Source organism: Hypoxylon trugodes (assembly GCF_022578975.1).
Source record: "Hypoxylon trugodes strain CBS 135444 unplaced genomic scaffold F4822scaffold_3, whole genome shotgun sequence".
In the NCBI taxonomy this organism is placed as follows: Eukaryota; Fungi; Ascomycota; class Sordariomycetes; order Xylariales; family Hypoxylaceae; genus Hypoxylon; species Hypoxylon trugodes.
In genome coordinates this window covers 3,823,252-3,845,570 of record NW_026250018.1, presented here as the reverse complement: position 1 = coordinate 3,845,570, position 22,319 = coordinate 3,823,252, and the positions used below count along the sequence as shown (strand labels likewise).

The 22,319-nt window shown below is 48.0% G+C and overlaps 10 protein-coding genes across 10 annotated transcripts; 8 read left to right on the top strand and 2 right to left on the bottom strand.

The window, feature by feature from the left end:
- Positions 1 to 21: 21 nt before the first annotated feature.
- F4822DRAFT_427486 (uncharacterized protein) lies at positions 22 to 4,134 on the top strand (the record flags this gene model as incomplete). Its single annotated transcript, XM_051460750.1, has 7 exons — positions 22 to 754; positions 813 to 1,954; positions 2,005 to 2,665; positions 2,725 to 2,966; positions 3,019 to 3,414; positions 3,493 to 3,727; positions 3,791 to 4,134. The coding sequence occupies 7 exons, from the start codon at positions 22 to 24 to the stop codon at positions 4,132 to 4,134; spliced, it is 3,753 nt and encodes a 1,250-aa protein (XP_051317404.1).
- Positions 4,135 to 4,434: 300 nt separating this feature from the next.
- Positions 4,435 to 4,697, bottom strand: F4822DRAFT_427485 (uncharacterized protein; the record flags this gene model as incomplete). The annotated part of the gene is made up of 2 exons (XM_051460749.1): positions 4,435 to 4,605; positions 4,659 to 4,697. The coding sequence occupies 2 exons, from the start codon at positions 4,695 to 4,697 to the stop codon at positions 4,435 to 4,437; spliced, it is 210 nt and encodes a 69-aa protein (XP_051317403.1).
- Positions 4,698 to 5,054: 357 nt separating this feature from the next.
- F4822DRAFT_427484 (uncharacterized protein) lies at positions 5,055 to 6,240 on the top strand (the record flags this gene model as incomplete). The annotated part of the gene is made up of 5 exons (XM_051460748.1): positions 5,055 to 5,145; positions 5,237 to 5,497; positions 5,585 to 5,820; positions 5,882 to 6,135; positions 6,198 to 6,240. The coding sequence occupies 5 exons, from the start codon at positions 5,055 to 5,057 to the stop codon at positions 6,238 to 6,240; spliced, it is 885 nt and encodes a 294-aa protein (XP_051317402.1).
- Positions 6,241 to 6,818: 578 nt separating this feature from the next.
- F4822DRAFT_427483 (uncharacterized protein) lies at positions 6,819 to 9,006 on the top strand (the record flags this gene model as incomplete). Its single annotated transcript, XM_051460747.1, has 2 exons — positions 6,819 to 7,180; positions 7,230 to 9,006. 2 exons carry the CDS (start codon positions 6,819 to 6,821, stop codon positions 9,004 to 9,006), a joined length of 2,139 nt encoding a protein of 712 aa, XP_051317401.1.
- A 91-nt stretch (positions 9,007 to 9,097) lies between these two features.
- Positions 9,098 to 9,925, top strand: F4822DRAFT_191665 (uncharacterized protein). Its single transcript, XM_051453568.1, has one exon. The coding sequence runs from the start codon at positions 9,308 to 9,310 to the stop codon at positions 9,707 to 9,709; it is 402 nt and encodes a 133-aa protein (XP_051317400.1). The 5' UTR covers positions 9,098 to 9,307; the 3' UTR covers positions 9,710 to 9,925.
- A 348-nt stretch (positions 9,926 to 10,273) lies between these two features.
- F4822DRAFT_427481 (putative glutathione-S-transferase theta, GST) lies at positions 10,274 to 11,101 on the top strand (the record flags this gene model as incomplete). Its single annotated transcript, XM_051460746.1, has 1 exon — positions 10,274 to 11,101. One exon carries the CDS (start codon positions 10,274 to 10,276, stop codon positions 11,099 to 11,101), a length of 828 nt encoding a protein of 275 aa, XP_051317399.1.
- Positions 11,102 to 12,242: 1,141 nt separating this feature from the next.
- Positions 12,243 to 13,793, top strand: F4822DRAFT_191669 (hydrophobic surface binding protein A-domain-containing protein). Its single transcript, XM_051453569.1, has one exon. It carries the CDS (start codon positions 12,482 to 12,484, stop codon positions 13,427 to 13,429), a length of 948 nt encoding a protein of 315 aa, XP_051317398.1. The 5' UTR covers positions 12,243 to 12,481; the 3' UTR covers positions 13,430 to 13,793.
- Positions 13,794 to 13,860: 67 nt separating this feature from the next.
- F4822DRAFT_191686 (uncharacterized protein) lies at positions 13,861 to 15,368 on the bottom strand. The gene is made up of 3 exons (XM_051453570.1): positions 14,714 to 15,368; positions 14,349 to 14,646; positions 13,861 to 14,290 (listed from the first exon to the last, which is right to left on the bottom strand). The coding sequence occupies exons 1-3, from the start codon at positions 14,823 to 14,825 to the stop codon at positions 14,215 to 14,217; spliced, it is 486 nt and encodes a 161-aa protein (XP_051317397.1). The 5' UTR covers positions 14,826 to 15,368; the 3' UTR covers positions 13,861 to 14,214.
- Positions 15,369 to 17,526: 2,158 nt separating this feature from the next.
- F4822DRAFT_191438 (uncharacterized protein) lies at positions 17,527 to 18,877 on the top strand. The gene has a single exon (XM_051453567.1). The coding sequence runs from the start codon at positions 17,631 to 17,633 to the stop codon at positions 18,726 to 18,728; it is 1,098 nt and encodes a 365-aa protein (XP_051317396.1). The 5' UTR covers positions 17,527 to 17,630; the 3' UTR covers positions 18,729 to 18,877.
- A 408-nt stretch (positions 18,878 to 19,285) lies between these two features.
- Positions 19,286 to 21,918, top strand: F4822DRAFT_427477 (uncharacterized protein; the record flags this gene model as incomplete). The annotated part of the gene is made up of 4 exons (XM_051460745.1): positions 19,286 to 19,533; positions 19,750 to 19,948; positions 20,045 to 20,753; positions 20,807 to 21,918. The coding sequence occupies 4 exons, from the start codon at positions 19,286 to 19,288 to the stop codon at positions 21,916 to 21,918; spliced, it is 2,268 nt and encodes a 755-aa protein (XP_051317395.1).
- Between the last annotated feature and the right edge of the window lie 401 nt (positions 21,919 to 22,319).

Genomic DNA, 22,319 nt, shown 5'->3' with positions numbered 1-22,319 from the left:
GAGGATTTTGTTCGCGCTAATATGTCTACAGTCGCAGGCGAGGATCTAGGTAGCCTGAGACTCGAGGCCCAGATGGACCTTCAAGAGGCGACGCGCCCTAGCGCCAGTGAGGCAGGTGGATCAGAGGCTGCCATTAACGACCATCCGGCGCGGAGCGAGGGTTCTGATTATGGCGATGGTATTGAGAACGAAAAGTCCATCAGTAGCAGTGTCTGGCATTGGGATCCGGAGCCAGGGTTCGCGGTGGTTGATGGTGATATCGACGGACATGGCTATAATAAGACCGACGTTGACATTATCGCTGTTCCCTGCGTTGGCGCTTCTCCCATCGAAACATGGGCTCGGGATCCTCTCAAAGACGGCTACTTTGGCTTTCCGGAGTCGACGGAGTTGGACAAGTACCCGACGGTCAAGGAGTTGCCAGGAAGCAGTGTCCTATCGCCCACTATAAGTCCCAACCTGGGTAAAGCGAATCATCTATGGATACGGCATGGCATTCGAAAAGAAATCAGCACGGCGAGGGTGATGCTGTATCGTCATCGCGAACTAGCAGAGGGTATGACGCTTGACTCGGCGGCCGACGACCTTTTGGATCAACTGGTGAAGATGCGCTCGGATTTGACTAAAGCTCGTCCTCTCTTCTTCATATGTCATAGTATTGGTGGTTTAGTCGCGAAGTTGGCTTTGGTAAAAGCGAGCTTGGACCCTGACCTGAGACCTCTGGTTTATGATTGTCATGGCATAGCTTTCTTTGGTAAGCAGTCCCCAAGTCGTTGTGTAACTTGATCTCAGCAACTGACCACGCGCTCTAGCCACGCCCCATCGAGGGTCCAGTTACATGTCGATGCCTCACCTGCGAGAGAGTATACAGCACTTATTATATCTACAGAGGCCTCTACCTAGGTCCCTTGCACGCCAACTTAAACTAGGGAACAGATCGCTGCTAGAGATACACGACCAATTCATGGATATTTCTAGTGAGATGCGTATTTGGACTTTTTACGAAACCTTCGACTCGCAGCTATCTGGATTCGGCGGATCCGATTTCGACGAAGTTCATTTCAGCGCCCCGTTAACCTCGATCAAGTCAGGACTGGTGGGCAGCCGGGGTGAACAGGCGCTATCCCTCGAAAGCGATCATGCTCACTGCGCTTCGTTCGGGCACTTGAATATCCGAACGATGCATTCATTCTTGGCGGACTTGGGCACGGCGGCGCGAAAAGCGGAGGAATTGACCGCAAATTTCGTCCATACGCCACTAAGACTCAGTGAGAAGGTAAAGCTCGAGTTGGTTGGTTTCTATGAGGACCCTGATAGCGAGGCTACGGGCCATGACATTAGGTTGTATATTTCCAAACACGTTCTGAAGGACTTCCTCGAAAAAGGACCAGAGAAGTGCTTACAGGAGCGAATGAATACTGTAGCATCAAGGAGGCACCGAGGGTTATTATCTCCGTCGCGACGTCCGCTATCAGGCCCATCACCGGTAGTGAGTGCACTCGGGATCCTGAGTGATGTTGGCCAGAGGATTCTAGGTAGTGTTCAGCCTAATATTTCACCGGAGAGCCCTGTGAACGAACAGGCTCGTGGTCAGTCACCTGAGATTGTTGTTACAAGCCATGCTTCTCGGCCGTCTATTTCTGGCGCATCAACGGAACCTGTTCCTATGGTTGCGCCGAGAAGCCGAGGTCTGACTATTCCTGCTCTCTCAGCAGCCGGATTTCATCTACCGCCTGGTAGGGGCAGTAGCGAAACTGTAAGGACGACGAATTCCGAGCCCACTGATGTTGCAGCGGAGGCCGGTGACCCTGGCGCAGAGGGTCGTGGGAGACGAGATCGTGGTAGTCGTGCTTCGGTGTTACATGATGCGACAGCAGGCTTTTCCCGACCGGATCCATCCAGGAGGAAGTTCATGTGGCTCCATCTGCCGTTTAATAATCCCCACTGGGTCAAGGTGAGTACTGTCATATTGATCACAGCCGAAAATTCACTAACTTCGTCCAGAAAATCTTCGATAAGCTCTCTGAAACCCAAGGTCAGAGTTATGCCAAGCTTCTCAGCAATGAAAATTGGGTCAACAAGCATATTCAAGGTCGCCATACGAATCTATATGCTTCGTATGTCAAGCCGGGGTGTGCATTCGTTCCCGGAGAAGCAGGTTCCCCACGCCCCCTATCTCCAACCGGGTCCGAGAGAAGTCGTAGCCCAGCAATGACCCCAACTCACCTCTACCTATACATGCCATATCTCCACTATGACACCTACTTAAATATTGTGCGACGCCGTAATATTCTTAAACGAAGGGCGGAACATGGCAGAGCAAGACCGGTCCCGAAAGATATTTCAGAACTTGAATCGCTAGACTCGCGAGTGATTTGGGAGTACATCGGACACGACCCACCTCTTAATACGCGAAGGACGCTAGATCAATACGGATATCCGGCTCTCCGAGATACATATGCGCGAGACGACGAGCAGATGCTGTATAAGCTTACGAAAGAGAAGGCCACGCTTCCGTTTACCCAGTTCATTCGCAAACCCGGCGCATATAGGAACGTAGATGGGGCGAACCGCAAAATGAAAGATGACTCTAAATTGGAGGACGAGTTACTTGACGGAAATGTTCTGATGGTGGATCAATTGTGGCTTTGGGCGGTTAATATGAGTAAGTTTTGGCTCGCGAGCGTCCACGAGGGTTGATATTGTAAACTGACACCGAATTAGCGACGTTGACGACTTTCTTCCCGAAACGCGAATCCCATCCGACAGAAGGCCCTCTATTCCAACAGGCAGATCTAAGAAATAGTATCTATAACGAGTTGAACGGAGACCTGAGTGGCCGTTGCGATAATGCACTGGATCTTGCTGCTTTTGTAACGTTGCATGCTGTCACGGTTCTGTTGGATCGGACGTCGCACCCCGATCTTGACATCTTCCGCATTTTTGAAGAGGCTCTTGGAATACTCGTACGTACTGCCTTGTTGTTGAAGCGCCTGTGGTGTTGCTAACTATTCCTAGACTGAGAGGATGACTTCGTCACTCAAACGATTCCGAATGCAGACGTTCGTAGACAAGATGGACGACTCCGACTCCGAAGACTTCGAAGCTAGTCGAACCGAAACCATTAAGCAGCGACATAAGCGAGAACTAGAGCGAGCCGAACACGAAAATCGCGAGAATACATCCGTTCTACTTGAGTTGCGAGATATGGAAGATGAGCTTGGTACGATGAAGAACTTGTTCTCGGAGCAAGAAAGTACAATCACATTGATGAAGGAGAACTATGAAAAACCTGAGCTACAGCAATATACTGAGAATGGCCGTGGGTTCTTGGAGGAAGCGTTAAGACGACTGCAGGAATACCAGAAACAGGTTAATGAAATGATTGACCGTGTGGATAATACCAAGAAAGACGTGAGTGATTCATCAATTTTGCCTAGCGTAATGGAGTAAAGGATTCTCCAGGCGGAGTTACTAACGAATATTTTGTAGTACGAGAAGCTTCAGGAAATGGTGCAGCGCCAAGCACAAGTAGATGAGGCGCGATGGTCACGGCTACAAACGGAGCTAGCTAGCTCGCAGAACCTATCGGTCATGATCTTCACGACCTTCACGGTGCTATTCCTACCTCTTAGTTTCTTCACTAGTCTGTTCGGCATGAACACCAAGGAATGGGGCGGCGAAGACGACAACTTTGCTAGTCTCGGACTGATCGGCGCCATTTCACGTATGTTCATACCCGTCCTCCTTTTAAAAGAGATACTAGTCCATAAACTAACGAAAACAACAGTCCCTGCCTCAGCCGTACTAATCGGTGGCACACTCGCCGCGGCCTACAGCAGCCGCGTACAAGTATTCTTCAAGGCATCATTCAAATTGACGAAGAACGGGCTCCAACGAATGGCATCCGAAATCGAGGATATAGGATCCGAAGCCGCGCGACAGCGAAAACAAGAACGGGAACAGAAACAAGCAAGAGAAGAAGAGATGCGTCGTCGACGCGAACGTGGATACGACTTCTGGGAGTCTGTTAAGACGGAGCGACATCGTGAATATGTTATTCCTGAGATGAATCGCAAGACGGCGACGTGGAGGTCGAATACTAAGAGTCTTGCTTCGAAGGAGAAGTTGTGAGGATGTGGTGGACTTAATGTATCATTTGAGTGTACAGTGTGAGGTGAGGCGGATATACCCATATTGTATGTCATTTAATTTTGAATGTGCAAACCGTCAGATGCTGAAGGATACTTTACTCTATTTAGATAAAGGACCGTTAGAATATGGGGATTGCTAATATTAATGATACTGAGTAAGTGACGGAATTTCCGAAGGATTACGACGGTCATATAATATTCACTGGTCCGCCATAAATACACCCCCACGGGAGCCCGTAAGCCGAAACCCTCCGGGTGATAGGCCCCTAGCTTTTATCCGTCATGCTGCCTGAAGTTGGCTCTCAGCGTATTCTGCGTCGTTCCCGACGGGCTGTCCTTGCAGCGTACAGAGAGTGTAGACTTTTGTCCGAACGACAGCAAGAATCTTGTATGGACCAACAAGGCCCCTGCCATCGATCAGGTACACTTGATCATGGGCCCAGAATTTACTCTGCAATGTTATTTAGCTCATCTCTCCGAAATCTTTTAGCAATGGGGTTCTACAACGTCTCCCTTATCGATTCGCGGGCGGCCGCCGTCCATGTTGCAATTTTTATTTGTCATAATACCGGAAATATTTCATTCACGTAAGTAGTTTCTTCCGCGATTAATTTGGGGCTTGCGATATAGATTACTAAGATATATATCATGTAGATACTGTAACCTATTACAGGAGCGGTCGCAGTCGAAAAAGTGAGGCATACCGTGTGGGTAATCTTGAGGTAGCAGAATAGGTACTCAGCTGTTATATGCGTCGCCACCTGGGCTTACCTACCAGGCTGCCGCGGGACCCGTTCGCATCATATCACCAAGGCGACAAAATCAAGTCCGGAAGCGTTTCGAAATTAATATAAGAATGAGATGGTCAGGAGATATGGTGGATCCTAAGTTTTTCTTACTATGGCGACACCACAGCACAACCTTCCGCATTCGGTTGCGTCAAGCTCCAGGAGGAGTCGACGATCTCTCAATGATTCCCAACGTACAAAGAGTAAGTACTCTCATATAATGTGTGTTGAGTAGATATGGAGTCCTTCAGAGGAATAAAGCACGGGAGTGATAACCCTATTGCAATTTAATAGTTGAGGATCATCTACCTGGATACCCACGTTTTGCGGCTCTTCTCAGCCTCCATCCATCCTTTCAAGTTTTTCGCAACTTCCCGAATCTGCGCGCCCGTCTATTGCTAAGCAAGCAGGATGAGCTAGTACGGTCAGAGGAACGGCTCTCAAGGCTCGATTCCGATTCGACATTCGCCTTCTTTCGCGGTAGCTTAAGGGAAGATAGAAACGGCGAGCGCACACAGTTAATGGCACAGATTGAACGTAGCTTGGCAGAATATGGTAACACCACTAAATTTCCCATCCAATCACTGCTCAGTTGCAGCGGCCCAGACCAATAAGGGATGTCATAAATTTGACGAGAAGCAGATTTAACCTTAGACCGAGTGGAGAAGTCGCTGCAAAGACATGCGGTCCGAGAACGAGATGCAGAGAATGTCCAGAATTGGATACAAACCACAGGACAAATCCCAAGGAGCGAGGCTGCCTACCTTTGGCAGGAGGATCTTGTAGCTGTCGGACCAATAGACAAAGACTCTACAAACCCCACTCTTCAGGATTTGGTGGAGGATAGTCTCATTTGGATATCGAAGTGGGCAAAAAGGGTATAGTAGTCCGACCCGCGGTTGCATACTGTGCGTACGTGGCTGGCTGACGAAGTACTAGACCCTGCACCACCAAGGCGTCTCCCGAGACTCTCGTATTCATATTTTCTCGGCGACTGTATTGGGAAATGTCTCCAGGTTCATGATCACACTACTCCTCCTTTTCATGCTTTATATACCTGTGGTAATTTCGGTTTTCATCGTGAATACTACGGCAAGGATTTGTGTCGCTATGATTGCTTGCTTGATATTCGTCCTAGCTCTCTCTGTGGTAGCGAATGCGAAGACGTCTGAGCTATTCGTTGCGGGAGCCACGTGAGTGTCCTCTCAATATCAGTCCGAGTCGAAAACTTATCAGATAACCTAATGCATCACAGATATTCAGCAATGCTCGTCGCCTTTCTAACTGGGTCCAAATAAGGAAGTTCAGCCAGAAAACGATCCTTTTAGAGAGGACCTGCCCGGTTTATAATAGCTTGACTAATTAATCCGGTCACGTTTTCTGGCTCTTTTGCACATGTAGTCAGATCCTTGAAAGGCCGTTATTCGCTATTCCTGCGGGTTTACGGCTTTAAATGTGGTATCAAGCGGGACTTACTTTCATCGAATGGATATTCGCCGTGGATGATATAACCAATCTAAATATATCCTCTCTCAGCCTGCTCCCTAGAGCCGATAGACTTCATTAAGTCCGGGGCTCCCTTATTGTGCTAGCGTAATCCCCTATACTTGATTTCTACTGTAGGACCGGTCCGTGGACCACCAACTCGCATTATCTATAGAACGTACCTAGGTGTGTCGCACAGCCTAGGTCCGGTCAACGGAGGGCCACCGTATTGTACACCAGTACCATGTCCCGATCACCTATCTATCTGAAACACCCAAGCTGTGTAGGAGGCGTTGATTTTGCATTGCAACGAGCTACCGTATCATCAATAGCCATAGAATATCTGACCATTTAATTATTCTAGAACTTACGAATCCTACATCAAAACACGATGAACTCCGAAAGACACCCCGAACCGGCGATAGCCAAGCTAAACAAGGCTCTAAAGGGATTAGTTCCACCCCGTAAATGTCAAGACGTAAAAGTATTCGCTCTTTATTGGGAAGACGAAGAAGAAGGGTTCAAAGATGAAGGAAAAGCCGTGTGCCAAATGTTCAACGAAGTATTTCATTACCCCACCCGAGAATTCCCGATTCCGACGAAAGATAGCCTCCTCCATTTATCGCAATTCGTACTTCAGGAGATACCGAAGGGTGGTGACCGACGCTCTCTTTGCATTATCCACTATGGAGGGCACGGTGATAGGAATGACGATATGCACTTCGGACAGGAGCGGAAATCGGTTTGGGCAGCGTGAGTGTTCCTGTGATTTTTGGGCTTTAACATGCTTAACCAAGAGCAGACACAGGGAAGGAGGACCAATATTGGAGTGGCATAAAATACAGTCCTTGATCAAGGACCTTGATACAGACATATTACTTATACTTGATTGCTGCTATGCTGGACAGGCTGCCCGAGACCGAGGTCCCGACCATGGTGGGTTTGAAGTCTTAGCGGCGGCGGCAATGGGCGTGATGACGCCCCCACCAGGAATCAACTCTTTTACAACTCATTTTATTAGAGAAGTGCGGGCTACTATGAATCGTGATGGTTTTATTAACATCAAGGATCTACACGGGTATCTGTGTGCTCACGAACAGGGGCTAACTTCACAGCCAGTCCACGTAGCATTAAAGGGGGGGCGCACTTCGATAGAGCTGAGGCCACTTTCAACTACTCCAGCGAAAAAGGCGCAACCATTTTTTCAACTACTTGTTTACACTGAGCAAGAACTTACTAGCGAGCATGCCGACAGGATCGAATACTGGTTGCGGACCAACTTACCGTACAATGTGTCGAAACTCGAAGTGACTAATAAGGCCGACACCATCCAAATTATGGCGCGAGATATTCAACAAGATCAAACTTCACTTATAAAACACGGAAACAAGGACTTAAGAACACAGACGACGGATGCACGGGGAAATTTTGTGAGACTGGCCAAAAAGTATCTCGCTGCCGACCTAGACCAGGAGCTACTTGATAACGATGCAAAGAGTGTGCACATCGGCGAATCGGCAAAGCAGCTCGACACCAACGATGCTGCTCTTAATAACTTGCCTGAGCGCGCTTTTACAGAATCCTTGAAAATTAATAGCGATAACGAAGTGGTCGATGATAATGCACTCAAAGCAATCGGAATCTCAAACCAGCCACGGATTAGGAAGATAATAAGAGCTAGCGATCTATATGGGCGGAATAGGTCCAGTTCACCGAACGAGAACCAATTTGGCCGCTATGTCATGCAGGAATACAAGTGGTATGGAGGATCCGTCAATTCAAAAGAAATACCAGCTATGAATAAAAGGGTGATTTTTCTATACGAACTTCTCAGCGTGTCAAAGGAGAATTCATACTGTACCTTGAGGTGCATCGATTGGTCCCATGAAATATCGGAGCGCAGATACGTATTCACGTTTGAGACCCCGACGGGACTCGATGGTTCTACATATGAAACTCTTACGCGTATTATCAGGACTACCAAAGGACGCGAGCGCCCATCAATAAACCAACGCATCAAAATAGCCTCGCTTTTAGCCAAGGCAGTTCACAAATGGCATCTGCTCGCATGTTCCCATCGAGGAATTAGCAGCCCGAACGTAATCTTCTTCAGGACTCAAGATGGGCGACTCGACTATTCAAAACCCTTCTTGCACGGGTTTGATTTCGCTAGATCCGATTCAGACTCGTCTCCAAGTAATGCAGATGATGATATGCGCCTCGATATTTACAGACACCCGGACAACCAGGGTAGTTTAACGAAAGGGTACCAGAAAAAACACGATTTTTATTCTTTGGGGGTTGTGTTACTGGAACTCGGATTGTGGCAATGTTGTGAGGATTATATTACAAAAGGGATGACGGCTAATCATATCCAGTCCATACTGCAGGAGAAATGTACGGAACAACTGGCTCACGACGCCGGAGATTCATACCAATCTGCTGTTGATGTCTGTCTAAGCGGCGACTTTGGTGTGGACCTCGATTATTCGTCTGGGATTCAACTCCTGGAGGCGTTTTACACTAAGGTCGTTGATGAGATATCGAAGGGGGTTAGGGATCTCAAGGAAGCCTTCTAAATTGCACGCCATCCACCCCCAATTTCTGTACCTTGGTGCTATTCTTATTTCATCTAAATTTCCATGATCAAAAAGCAATTGTAGCTCCGTGAGAACCATGGGGTTTTATATACCTAGGTAGTGAATTTGTGATGTAGGAATTACTAAGATGTATTGTATCCCTTTCCAACAGACCGCCCCACATCGACATCCCTAGACTTAAAGCCTTGGGCTTTTAACTGCTCTCCCTTTTTACAACTTCACAAACGCAACCGCTACCACCACGCTCTACTAAGCCGTCAACTCCTCCAAATAATCCATAATGTTCGAGCATCTTCGATTTCGACATTTGCCTGCGCTCTTTACAGCGGCCGCCCAATGCTGGGCCACCATTTTTCCTATCATTAGCGGCAGCACCCGCAACGTTATGCTACATTACGGATTGGATAATCGTGTTGCCGACATACCCGAGACTTGGGTTGTCTGGCACGTCGGCAATGCGCGCACCGCCTGCCTCGGTATCCTTATGTTTATATTCTATTTCCAGCACCGCTATGATATACTGGATATCTTTTTGATCGTTAGCGGCGGTTATCTGGGGTTGGTCGACTGCTACATCTTGTGCAATCAAGGGCTTGAGTCTATGGGGGTGTTTCGCCTGCTAAGTTCTTCGGTATTTGCTGGCTTGGGAGCTGTTGGATTCACACAGGGTGCGAGGTCCTAGGCGATCAATAAGGGACCTCGCCTTGCTTTGCGGCTTCTTGGCGATATCTTGGTGGAGGGAGGCCCTTCCGCCTAACATGTGTTTCTACTCCTGAATCGCAAAATTCGACTGTGCTGATGGAGGTGGAAATATCTGAGAGAAAGGGGGGAATCGGGTTGTGGTCTTGGATGTCTTTGCGGCTATGCCTGCGAACAATTGGAAGATACGGGCGGGTGAGTGGCTAGAAGTTCAGGGCGCACAGTAAAAGAATGATACAGTTGCACGTTATTACCTATTTCGGTTAGCTGAGCTGTCGGGTCTATCCGCCTCCAACTGCTGCATCTTGATGTCATCATCGATTGCCACGGCAGGTACTTAGGTGATTCATGAAGCTTCCGTTTTATTTGAAGCCTGAGGTTTAGGGACCTCAACAAACCTATTGACCATGAATGAATGCGTCAATTAATATCGCGAGTGTTGCACCTACGCCACTGTCCCCAGCCCCTCTATTTCAACTTTTCCGCTCTCAGTCTGGACCGTAATCAAAAGCAAAACCTGACCCCCAAACGACGCCACCTAGGCACTATGCCTGCATCGGTAGACACCACTCAGCTCCCAGCACACACCACGGGTAAAGCGGCGGTGCTCGCTAAAGGACATGCCGCTGAGCACCCGCTAAAACTGTACGGGTCTTGGTTCTGCCCGTTTGTACAACGGGCCTGGATGGTCTTGCATGAGAAGCGCATTCCGTACCAATATGTCGAGATCAATCCATACAACAAGGACCCTGATTTCCTAGCCTTGAACCCGCGAGGATTGGTGCCGACGTTAGCTGTGGAGGGGGAGAAACCATTGTATGAGAGTATGGTTGTGTGCGAATACCTAAACGAAGCATACCCCAACGAAAATGCGAATGGTGGGAGCTTGTTTCCAATTGACGTATACCAACGCGCCAGATGCAGGCTCTGGATTGATCATATCGAGAAGAAAATCGTGCCGGGATTCTATCGCTTCATACAGCATACACCCGAGAAAGAGTATAGTATTGAAGATGCGCGCGCAAATTTTCTAGGTCATATTAAGACGCTGGTGCGTGAGATGGAGTCCAACAATGGACCGTGGTTCTTGGGACAATCCTTTAGTTTGGTGGACATTGCGCTCGCACCTTGGGCGAAGCGTCTGTTTCTCATCGATCATTACAAGCCGGGCGGAGTAGGAATCCCGGCTGCGGGAGATGAAGAAGAGGTTTGGGCGAGGTGGAGGACGTGGTTTGATGCTATTACTTCGCGATCGAGTGTGCAGTCCACTTGGAGCGATGATGATCAGTATATCAAAGCCTATAAGAGATATGCGGAAGACACAACACAATCTGAAGTCGCGAAGGCGACCAGGAAGGGTGAGAAATTGCCGTGAGAAATGAAAAGTCTATGCCATTTCTTTCAATATTGCTTTGAACTTACAACAGCCTGCGAAATAATTGTTAGGATTCATGAGAAGCAGGCTTATCGAAGGGCCTCTATCTCCCTCAGAATAGGGAGGCGAATACGTCATAAAAACCGGTTGAAGGGACTTGTAATTCGCACATTTCCTTCTATTTATACCAGGACAGTCTTTCCGATAGTTTGGTACGGGTCTATCCCGAAGAATAACGATATTCGGCATTGATGTATGATGTTCTTTATCGTGAAATTTCCTATTTGGGCCGCGGGGCCAGATCCCACGACCCTGATCCGAGAGCTAACAGCCCCGCCATCAAGAACAGCAAGGATCTTCTAACCCAAACGGGAGATGTTTCAAATTGATGGTATTCTTCATGCGATGGCTTTCCCTTGCTTCTACTGGTCTTCTGTGGGATAGGCCCTGTTGTGATGGCCAGTAGATCACATTTCTTCCCAATGAGTCGGTGTCAAGCAGTTCGTCTGTTATCGAGGCTGTTGTCGACCCTCGTACGAAGATGCGTCCCTCGTGAATGTTGGTTGAAAGGTGTAGTATAATAAGGGATTATCCCAACATCCATATAAAAACAGGCTCGGTTCGATACAGAACCGACACTAAGCTGAAGCAAGGCGAGGTAAGGCAATATGTAAGTACCGTTCGGTTCATCTCATCTAGGCAGTTCGTCACGTCTCAAGTCGACGACAATAGATCGACAATTATTTCAAGGGTCCAAACTTTGTTTTCGTCCCTTAATAATCTCCGCCAAGCGCTCGGAAACGTGCGCCTATCCACTCAGGAACTGGCACTCAGCGATCACCTAAAGATCTACTTCCCCAGATCAACTCGCTCGGGTGATTTTGCTTGTCATATTGTATGATAGAAATGTACCCATTTGACGTCAAGTCAAGTTTTCACTTCAATGCGCAACGCCATGTTACTCTCGTTGGTCGGCTCTTTCTTGTTAGTTTCCTTGGTATATACTATTGTAGGCATTTAAGCAAGGGTTGTTGGTTGGATATGCCGAGCCATGCATACTATGCCATGCCATCTGCAAGTTCGACCTTGTCCACTACATGGGGGAGGCTCAGCTTTTCGACGTCAAACATCTGGGCGGAGCACCCCCTTCATCCCCCTTTCGATTGTATATAACACCAACATGGGCTGCTCTGAGGACTCGCTGAAGCCTCTTTCGGCTAGCATTTCCTGGGCTCATTCTTTTTTTCATCTCAACTTACATACCTGCTTGGACAGTCGTTATACCACCATTTTTACATTCATTCCGAGATCTGCGATCGTTTATTTTATTTCATCTCATTCCAAATCACCTCACATCGATTTATTTAAACAACCGCAATCATGAAGACCTCAACATTCTTTACCCTGGCCCTAACCGCCGCCGTCGCGGTAGCAGACCAAGGAATCGCGCACCCGCCCACAAAAGTCAAGCGGGACGTCGCCGCCATCACATCCGCAGTATCCCAAGTCTCAGCCGCGATCAGCCAACTCGACACCTCTGTAAAATCCTTCGACGGGTCGGACCTTTCCTCCGTACAAACCAACGCCAAAGGCCTAGTCTCGGCCCTAACATCCGGAGCCTCAGCACTTACTTCCTCAGGCGGAACCCTCTCCCTCGCCGACGCTTTAGGACTCCAAGATGTTGTCTCACCCCTTGGTCCCGCGGCTGAGGGTCTGGTAAAAGATATCACGGCGAAAAAATCGCAATTCGAACAAGCGGGGCAATGCGCTGTTGTGGGCAGCGCGGTGCAGAGCGCTGGGACCGCGGCGAAGTCCCTGGTTGATGGTGTCGTGGCGCAAGTCCCGGATGCGGCGAAGGCGGTTGCGCAGCAATTGGCTAGTAAGATCGTGGATACGTTGACGAACTTGGCGGGTGAATTTGCGGCGGATAAGTGTAAGGACGCTTCGGGCTCGGCTAGTGCGACTTCGGCGGCTGCCGCTGTGTCTACGCCGCTTGCTGCTGTTACTTCGGCTTCGAGTTCCGCGGCTGCGGCGACGGAGACCCTGGCTGCTACGGGTACGGCGAAGGAAGTTTCTGGTGGAAGTGCGGTTACTGTTACGGTTACGGCGCCGTGTGCTTGTTCTGCGTCTTCGTCGTCGGCGGTGGTGGCTATTACTAGTACCCCAGTCCAGAGCGCCAACTCGACGACTCTGCCTACTGGTACTGGTGGATTATCCGTTACCCAGACCCCATCTCAACTCCCCGTTACCGCCGGCGCTGTCGCTCATGGAGTAAGCTCGGGATCCGTTGGTTTTGTAGCCGCGCTCGCTGCTATGTTGTTTATGTGATTTCATATATACCCACAGTCATTTCGTTTCGATATATTTCGTCTGGCTTTTACTTTTAGTTACGTCTTCAATGGATGAGGAATGAATGATAGCTCGAAAGCTGGAACTTTTTCGTCGTTTCGTGTTAGCGGCGTTTTGCGTATCCGTATCCGCTGGTGCGGATTTATCGTCTTGTGTATAGTGGATGAGAAAAGCTATATATACGATGTCTGACAGCGACTTCTTTTGCTTTAGGAAGAAATTCGTGTAGCTCGCGCTCCATTAAGGAAATATGGTTTGTCAATGAATATGAATGAGAGATGGAAGTATACTCTGCTTAGACTTAGACATGTTAGCGAGCGAGCTGTTCCCACGATCCTGCTTTGGTGCTGTGCTTAGATAAGTGAATTATACCTAGGTGCACGTTGAAATATTCGCTCAGTGTGGTATCGGATAGTCACCAGTCCTCCAATTCTGCAATCTTACCATAACAAACAAAGACATAGAAAAAGCAATATGAAATGGCATGGGTGAAGCATATAGAGTAAATAGAATCGAATCAGTTATCTTTTACATGCCATCCACCTTTTCCCCCCTGCGGTTAAGTCTAATAGCCCCGAACGTATATTGATCCCCCCATATGTAAATGCGATTTTATTTGCAAGGAGAGTAAGAAGAGAACATAATAACGCAATAAGAGCCTTCGTGCGCGAGTATAGAGCTGAGCGATGTAGTGTCGTTACGTTTTTATGAATTATCACGCTCTGCCGGGAGTTTATCTAGTCGCACTGTGGATTTCGGGTACCTTAAGCCTGAGAGACGGTTGGAACTGGGCAGGGGGGTTGCGAGAAGGTGGGCTCGGATTCGCAGGCGCCATAGCATCTAGATATCTGTTAGTCAATCTATCCTTCATATTCGCCTAAGATTTGGCAATGCTCACCCGCCGTAGGTTAGGATAGCTGTAGGGGGAGATCCACAGGTCTTGAGGTGGTCGACACAGATAGTCCCAGTGCTAGTACAGGCAGAGGCGGAAGTGATTGTCGTCGGAGCACTTCCGGGTAAGGATGTAATACTCGTCGGTAGAACAATTGAAGTGGTCGGGAGCGAAGTAATGGTAGTTGGGAGTGGTGGTAGGTCTGTGATTGTAGGTACAGATGTAGTTCCCGTGATCGATGCGCAAGGCGGAGGGGGTGGCCTCTCCTGGGTGCACATATCGTAGCAGCCGCCCCATTTGACACCTACATAGAAATTAGTTATTGCCCGAGTGAAGAAATACGGTTGAGATTTATTTAAAGGATAACTAACCGCAAGCGTTAACTGCGTCGAAGCATCTAGTGTGAGGGCAAACAACTTCGCCGGCAGGCATAGCGACGACGGCGGTGCCGAGGGCGAGGAGAGAAATGGCGTTGAAGAGCATATTGAATATTATTTTCTTTTCGTGAACGAATGTGTATCCTTATTGTAATGAACTTGTGTTATGGAAAGATGGCGTGACGGGAACGATGGATGAGGCGAACGACTCTTTTATGTAGTTTGGGATCCACCATTTCACTTCCGCATGCTCGTATGAGGTATCTGTTTATTCTGGCCTGATACCTACCTCATTACAATCGATACGAACCCGTCAGTCTTGGCGTTTACCAAAGACTGCGAGTGAGCATCTTCATATCCGGAGCAAGAATCATTACTCCATCTGGAAGGGGTGAGACCGAGATCTGGGGTTGGAATCGATGAGCTAGAGTGGGACTGGTAGGCTATTAGCCGTATTCTTAGCTAATCGGGGAGTCATGTTGCGATGGACAGCAACGTTGTCCCTAATATCTGTCAATCCGTTCCTGGCATAGCCATAGAAGAGTAGTAACGTAAAGGAACTATGTCCTAAGCCTTGGATACGTCAGATCTCAGCCACGTTGTGGTTTACGATCAACTATTTGATTGCAGGTATACTAAGATCGACAGATGACCCCGTATTGAACCCTGAAGGAATCAAATTCGGCACGATCATGGTAGGATCTTTCATAGCTCAACCGGGTCGAAAAAATCTTCGGGGACGTTCGAGAAGAAGTTGACATCCTAAATTGAGCTGTAGTCAAATTAACCGGTTGATATTGGCAATACTGTATCAGCTTTTTTTCCGCTCTTGGCATAGAAGCTCCCTGCTACCCTACAACTTGCGGGGGAGTTGGCAGCAGCTAATTATAGTGCAGAGCGCTGAAGTGCCCTAGTCAAAGGGACATCGTAAACCTGATAGGTCAAATATGTAGCCCTATACGACCGCTTAGAGGAACTTGTCCCATTCAGGCATCATGCGAAACATGAGACAGAAAAGGGAGCTCGCTTCGGCTGTCGTACCTGTCGTAGTTATAAACCAAGCTGAGAGGCATATTCTTCGAGGCTACACAAGCCAAAATAATTGCCAGGCTTTAGATCCATGCCACGAGTTCATGCGAGCCTGGGCAGTTAAAATTTGGACAGCCTCTTCGTAAGATTCGATTGCTGAGATGAACGACGAAAAAAACGACACTACTAGATAGATAGAGCATTAAGTCCGATGGCACTATTATCATGCTGGATGGATGCGTCGTGCTTATATCCAATGAATTATGAAATACGAGGAGATATCGAGTGCTCGTGGTTTTCTTTTAGCCAACTGGCGCGACATGATACCTCGGAAATTTGATTTGACCATTCTCATCTGAAGAAATGGCATCCTCTCGGTGTTACGGAATTATATCCTCGCGATTTATCTTCATTAATAGAGTCGCGTCGGATTCAAGAAGATTGAATGACTCGATAACGTCGCTTCGTAATCATTTCTAGACAGTTGGTCTCGACAATGAAGTTGTAGTTAGAATGGAGGGTTCCAAGGCCTTGGTAAGGTTGCTAGATGAATGATTGGGGAAGACCCCACCGCTAAGCCCCAGAAACTAAAATAATGGGACCAATAAGAATGACTAATCAAGAACTTGTGGCACCTGATTACATAATACAATACTGCTATTTCTGATTGAGCCTGGAACATTTTAAACCTTTTCTTCATTCCAAATCAATCTTCAATCAGAATCAACATTGTCTTTTCATGGTATGTGCGAAACCAGTGACATTGCCTCGAGGCAAGATCGAGTCATTCCTGTTCACTTACATTGGAAAGCATGACATAAATGCGCACGTCTTACTACCTAGGTACCGAGAGTCATGATCACGAGACATCATCGCACGTTGTGATCTTCCCTCCGTGACAGCAACAGACCAGCTCGTTGTCGCCTATCATGTCAGATGTCCCAGATCCAGACGCTGGATGCCGATGCCAGATGGTATATGCAACACAATTAATATGATTTGCCGTCGCAAGCATCGGAGAATACTCCAGTCACGGTCCAGAGCTTCATCATGCACTTTTCCTTACTCGTCAAGCTTTGATGGGAATTTCATCAGTATTTACTTATTCTGGATTTCAAATCTTTTCTTCTACCAATTATTTGAGCTACTCGAGTGAGTGCGGATCCGCCACTTATAGTCAAGATCTTCCAGTGGCTAGAAGGGAACACGGCACGCATCTGGCTAGCTCTGCCCACTGCGTTGGCATAATGTTCTACAGAGAGACACTATGAAATCATGCGGGAATACATCATGCGTTGGGGGCTATCGTCTAAAGTGGCAACGGCCCTGTTTCTAACGCTCGATAGCTCCGGTAGCTATCTGCCCGCAGGTGTACTAACCCGACCTGTACATATCCTACAGGCCTAGAGGTGGGTACCTCCATTACTGCTATTAGGCCTCCCATCCCGCACTGCCCACCCCTGTAAATATGGTAAGAGACGTAATCCCAGTTGACATCATCTTTCATGTCAATCCTCTCAATTCTGTCAAAGCTTTCAACTTCCACAACAGCTATTCGCTATAACGGTGTAGTATTCACAACGGTTGGAACATTCCACGAAGGAAAATCGGCATCCGACAGAACAACAATATCTGCACAACATACGTCGAGGCGCAGTTCTCCTGCATGGTAGGGCCCGATCGGCTATACTCGAGAGGTCTCCCATCGTCATACCACACAGCCTACGTACCTAACCCTCGATTACGTCTTTAAAGTCCCGCAACTGAACATTACGCTGGTGGCTTGCGATTTCACTCCCTTTCGGAAGAGGGACTCGACAGACAATTCAACTTAATTTACAACACCACTCTATCATCGGAAGATTCATCTGTATTGTACACAATGCCGTCTCGATCCGGCAACCACCAGAGTCGGTACGACGACCCGTACATATTCGACGACCCTTATCGCCATTCATCCTCACCTATAAGAAATGCTGGCTACGAATATGTCGGAACCGATGAACCGCCCAACCCTCCCAAATCTCGTCGCGCGCCGTCTCCGGACCTTGAACCTCGCCGACGGCCGAGCCCATCTAGAAGATATTCTAGAACTACTAGTCCACCACGACATTCTAGGTACGATAGAGCATATAGCCCACCCTCGAAGAGTGATAGAAGGTCACCACCAAAAGCTTCTCGGGACGTCTCTCCACCCCGAAATAGCAAGAAGGTACATCGTTCAAGGCACAATAAAGATCAAGACTCGCCTCAGCGACCGGGTGTCAAACACTCTAAATCTTTTGGTCAGCAGGGTCTAAAATTTCTCGGCGAGGCTGCGGCTTTGTATGCAGCTACACAGGCAGGTGGAAGAGGGCGTTCTCAGAGTCGCGATGATTCCTACCGGAGTTCACATCATAGTGCGGAACCAAGGCGTCATCGTCATCATCACCGTCATTCTCCTTCACCTTCACCTAGACGGCGTTCGAGAGCATATAGTGATGACCCTCCGCGGAGACGTCATAGACGCAGATCACCATCTGTAAGCGATGATTCAGATTATGATCGCAACCGAGGTCGACACCATCGTCGGTCGCGGGCGAGTTCGTATACCGAAAGTCCATCCCCGCGGCGTGACCGTCATAGAAAAGCCGCGTCAACTGGAGGCAGATCCAGAGGACACGATAGCTCGTCCAGAGCGGCTAAAGAAGCCGCTGCGGACAGATGGCAGATGGCTGCGAGAGCAGCTCTTGAAGCGGGTGGTCTTACCGCCTTTAGACTACGCAAAGAGCCGGGGAAGTGGAGCGGTGAGAAGGGCGCCAAGGTAGCCACCGCAGCCTTGGGCGCAGCAGCGATCGACGCTTTTGTCGATAAAGATCCACGACGCACGAAATCGAGTGGCGTCAAAGGATTCGCCGAGAACACGATAAGCAGTTTGATCGCATCGAAGATTATGGGATTTAAGGGCCCGACTACTCGTGGGGGTAGATCTAGATATTAATGGCCCAATGAGTTGCAGGGCCATCCATTTCTGCCTTTTATTTTCTGACAGACTCGGCTTTTACATTACGATTTATATCTTATTACGAGATTGACTACAGTGGGTTTACGAAACCCGATAGATTGAGTTAAGCGAGACATGATAGATGAGATGACAGAACCCAGCCACATGTTCGGAGTTGATGGTTTTCATTTATGAGAAATACATATATAGAAGGATAGCAATGTGTATTACTACTATTCCCCAATAAGCCCAACACAGCCGCCACCAGTCTCTTGTTTTTTCTAATCTCACCAATCATAAATCCCAGGCTAGAGATGAATACGAAAGTGACACCAGTCGCTCTACCAATGAGAATATCGCTCCCGCCACTGCCTGCATGATCACCAGCTGAAAATGAGTAGCAGGTAGGTTACTTACAAATGTACTTAACCGCGCACCTGCCGTCTTCTCCCACCGTCTCCCCCGCTTTGATAATTCCTCCATTCTCCATCATCGTATCTCATTAAAGCCACCTAGGTACCTAAGTCTTCCAGCATATTAAGCACACCGGCACAATGTCTGGCCTTGAAGCCTTAGGTGTAGCTTGCAATATCATGCAGACAATTAGTTTTTGTAAAGCAATCTATCAAGGACGGTCCCCCGGCGAAGATCTACAGAAATGTGTCGCATCAGTTCGAACGTTCTCGGCAAGATTGAAGACGCACTACGAAAAAGCGAAATCGCAGACAGACGGAGAGAAGGAGCTGGCTAGTGTGGCTAGGGGGTGCACTGAGGCGGCAGAAAAACTAGAAAAAGAGGCAAAGTACCTCGGATCTGACCGTGCCAAATGAAATATCCTACGAACGGTACGTGAGGCCTGCAAGAGATGTGTGGCATAGGAAACGACTGGGGAACCTAGAAAAGTCTTTCCGCGATTACCAGCACACGATGGAGTTTGTGCTGCTTGCTCGTGTCTGCTAAGTTAAATCAATTATCAAAGCTTTGTAAGCTCTACGGACTCGACTGACCGCCCTGTTAGCACACAGAGCGACGCGCTCAAGCTCCAGCAGAAAGAGGGGTTTGAAAATCAGGACGCCACGCTCAAGCACTTCATTTCGCAGTACGCCTCCGGCCACAAAGAATTAGGCGAACTTGTCTTCAAAGAGTTGACGTTGGTCAAAACGTGCATTCGAGATGAGAACCTACAACTAGGGAATTCCGTCAGAAATCAAATTGTGGTCTGAGGGAACGCCGTCGCACACGAGGTAAATCAAGGCATACTTGAGTCAGATATACGAGCGGCAACTCATGCTAAACGGAATAAATTTCTACAGAGCCTCAAAATCCCAGGTATGAACGAGAGGGGCGACGGATTGGATGACGATATGCATATCCAGGCGGTCTTGGATAAACATCCCAAACCCAGGTTACAAGATTTGACATGGAGTGACATGGGGAAGTATGTAGCCGCAGAGCTACAAAATTACGTTAATACTGGCCAGATATCCGAGATTTCTGCGCAGAATCTCGCGGTTTCTCTTCTCGAAAAAGCCGAAGGCGTTTTTCTCTGGCTACATTTGGTAGTTCGTAGTCTATGCGAAGGACTTCGACACAACGACCCAGAAGAGACATTACGCCAACGACTTAACGAAATACCGGGCGATCTAAATGAATTGTATTCCGATATGTGGAACCGTGTGAACGGAGACACCAAAGTATATGCGAAAGTCGCAGCCCAATATTTTAATCTAGTGATAATGTCTAAAAATCTTAAAATCTGGGCGTTCCTGTGGGGATTCCCCGCCCCTAATAGGCGAGAACTAACATTGTTTCGCTTAATGGTTGCAACAACAAAGGCCGTCCAGAGTGTATATATCGAGGAAGGAAAGACTATAGATAAGGTTACCTTGAAAGAGTACTGCGACCGCACGCGCCAGGCCGTGCAGGTTAGATGCGCAGGCCTTCTAGAAACGATTATACTACCCTCGAGGATAGCGGTAGTACGATTCATTCACCGATCTGCCTATGATTTCATGGCAGAAAGTGATCAAATTCGATGGACCAACACTATGTTTTATGGGCTAAGTCTGTCTTAGTCGAGTGTAAATATTATGGGGCCGAGGTATGGCTTTCTAGAGTCCTTGATCCTTTGACGAGAATGGGGAACCTGAGAGCTGCATTCGAATTCCTGAGGGCTTTATGGTATTTATACGACATTCATATGTTTAGGGAAAACGATTCCCATGCGAGCGGCCCACATTTTCTAGCAATTATGGGCTTGTATGGATTCTCGGATTTCCTCATATCAAGCATAGCGGAAATCTCAAGTCCACCTTCCTTGGCGACTATTGTCCTGCGAGATCTAATTGCGATGTCCTCTAGCTGGGATCCCCCGATAATCAAGACTCTTTTGTCACTAGATGCAAATGTTCGCTCAGTGGCTGGTCATTACGAGCCCGAGTTGAGTGAACAGCCTCTGAGGTCTCTTACCTGCTTCGGCAATTTTATGCGGAGAAATTTTGTGAATATATCACAAATGAGTGAAAACTACGACGTGTTTACAGTGTTATGGAGTTTCCTCGAAAACAATCCAGATATGAATGAGCGTATACCGTTGACTCTCGGCGTCTGTGAGCGGATGATAAGGGTGGTGGATTTCGGCAGAGACGAAGATCTTCTTTGGCGAGGCAAGTTCGGTAATATTTTTCTAAACTTGGAAATCGCCTTTCTGGTCAAAGCGTTCTGCGAGTATGCGAGCAAAAATAAAGGCCCGGAAGCGTTTTTGTCACACTCTGTATCTGAAATTCTACTCGCTAACCATGGCGGTGCCGTCATTGACGCGAATAAGAGATACCAAGATGCTTCAAACGATTGCCCAGTCCGCATATCGTGCATCATTTTTTGTAGCAAGCAATTCGGGCGAGAAGACTACAGGCCTACTAGCCAAGAGGTCACCAGACAATTGCTGAACTATCTCTTAGAGTTCCTATGCGGAAACACTTCATGGGAATTGGTGAGTAAGGTATGGGGAGAGACGGGCCGGGTTTTTAATGATAGATTAAGCGGGCAGTACGAATGTGTGACGAACAAGACTTTTAAGGATGTTTGGGTGGAAGAGGGTTGCGGCTATCGTTGTGTTGACGATGCTGAATTAGAAGAAATACGGAAGTTGAATCATCCATATCGAATAGGAGAAGTAGGGGGCTAGCGTAGTACTTACTGTACCTAGGTAGGCACGATGATTTTGGTGTGGCCTACCTACCTGGGTCGGTATCCCTTACATAGCCCCTCAGTCGGCCTTCAACCAACAGAACTGTTTGATATTGATTCGGAGTGTAGACATAGTCCCACCTATCTCCGATGTCAAACCAACAATTAGTATACCCATAAGTACCTAGGCGTCAATCAATACGCGTGTTAAAGCGGGAAGTATTCCTCCTATTAGAGCCATTATTCTCAATGCCGGTTACGAAGAATTTGGGAAGCAGACGTGGACTGACGATAGATTGGACACATCTTTCGTGGTTAATTATCTCGGTCATTAGCTCTTGACACTTCTACTTCTTCAAAGTATGGATCACAAGACGGGGAGGATCATTCGGATTAGCA

What these genes read in the sequence shown, in the direction of transcription:
- F4822DRAFT_191669 (XM_051453569.1), top strand. Translation starts at nt 12,482, where the DNA reads ATGAAGACCTCAACATTCTTTACCCTGGCCCTAACCGCCGCCGTCGCG.
- F4822DRAFT_191665 (XM_051453568.1), top strand. Translation starts at nt 9,308, where the DNA reads ATGTTCGAGCATCTTCGATTTCGACATTTGCCTGCGCTCTTTACAGCG.
- F4822DRAFT_191686 (XM_051453570.1), bottom strand. Translation starts at nt 14,825, where the DNA reads ATGCTCTTCAACGCCATTTCTCTCCTCGCCCTCGGCACCGCCGTCGTC. An exon ending in CGACGCAGTTAACGCTTGCG is followed by an intron (nt 14,647 to 14,713) that starts GTTAGTTATCCT and finishes ATTTCTATGTAG; the next exon opens with GTGTCAAATGGGGCGGCTGC. An exon ending in GCTATCCTAACCTACGGCGG is followed by an intron (nt 14,291 to 14,348) that starts GTGAGCATTGCC and finishes ACAGATATCTAG; the next exon opens with ATGCTATGGCGCCTGCGAAT.
- F4822DRAFT_191438 (XM_051453567.1), top strand. Translation starts at nt 17,631, where the DNA reads ATGCCGTCTCGATCCGGCAACCACCAGAGTCGGTACGACGACCCGTAC.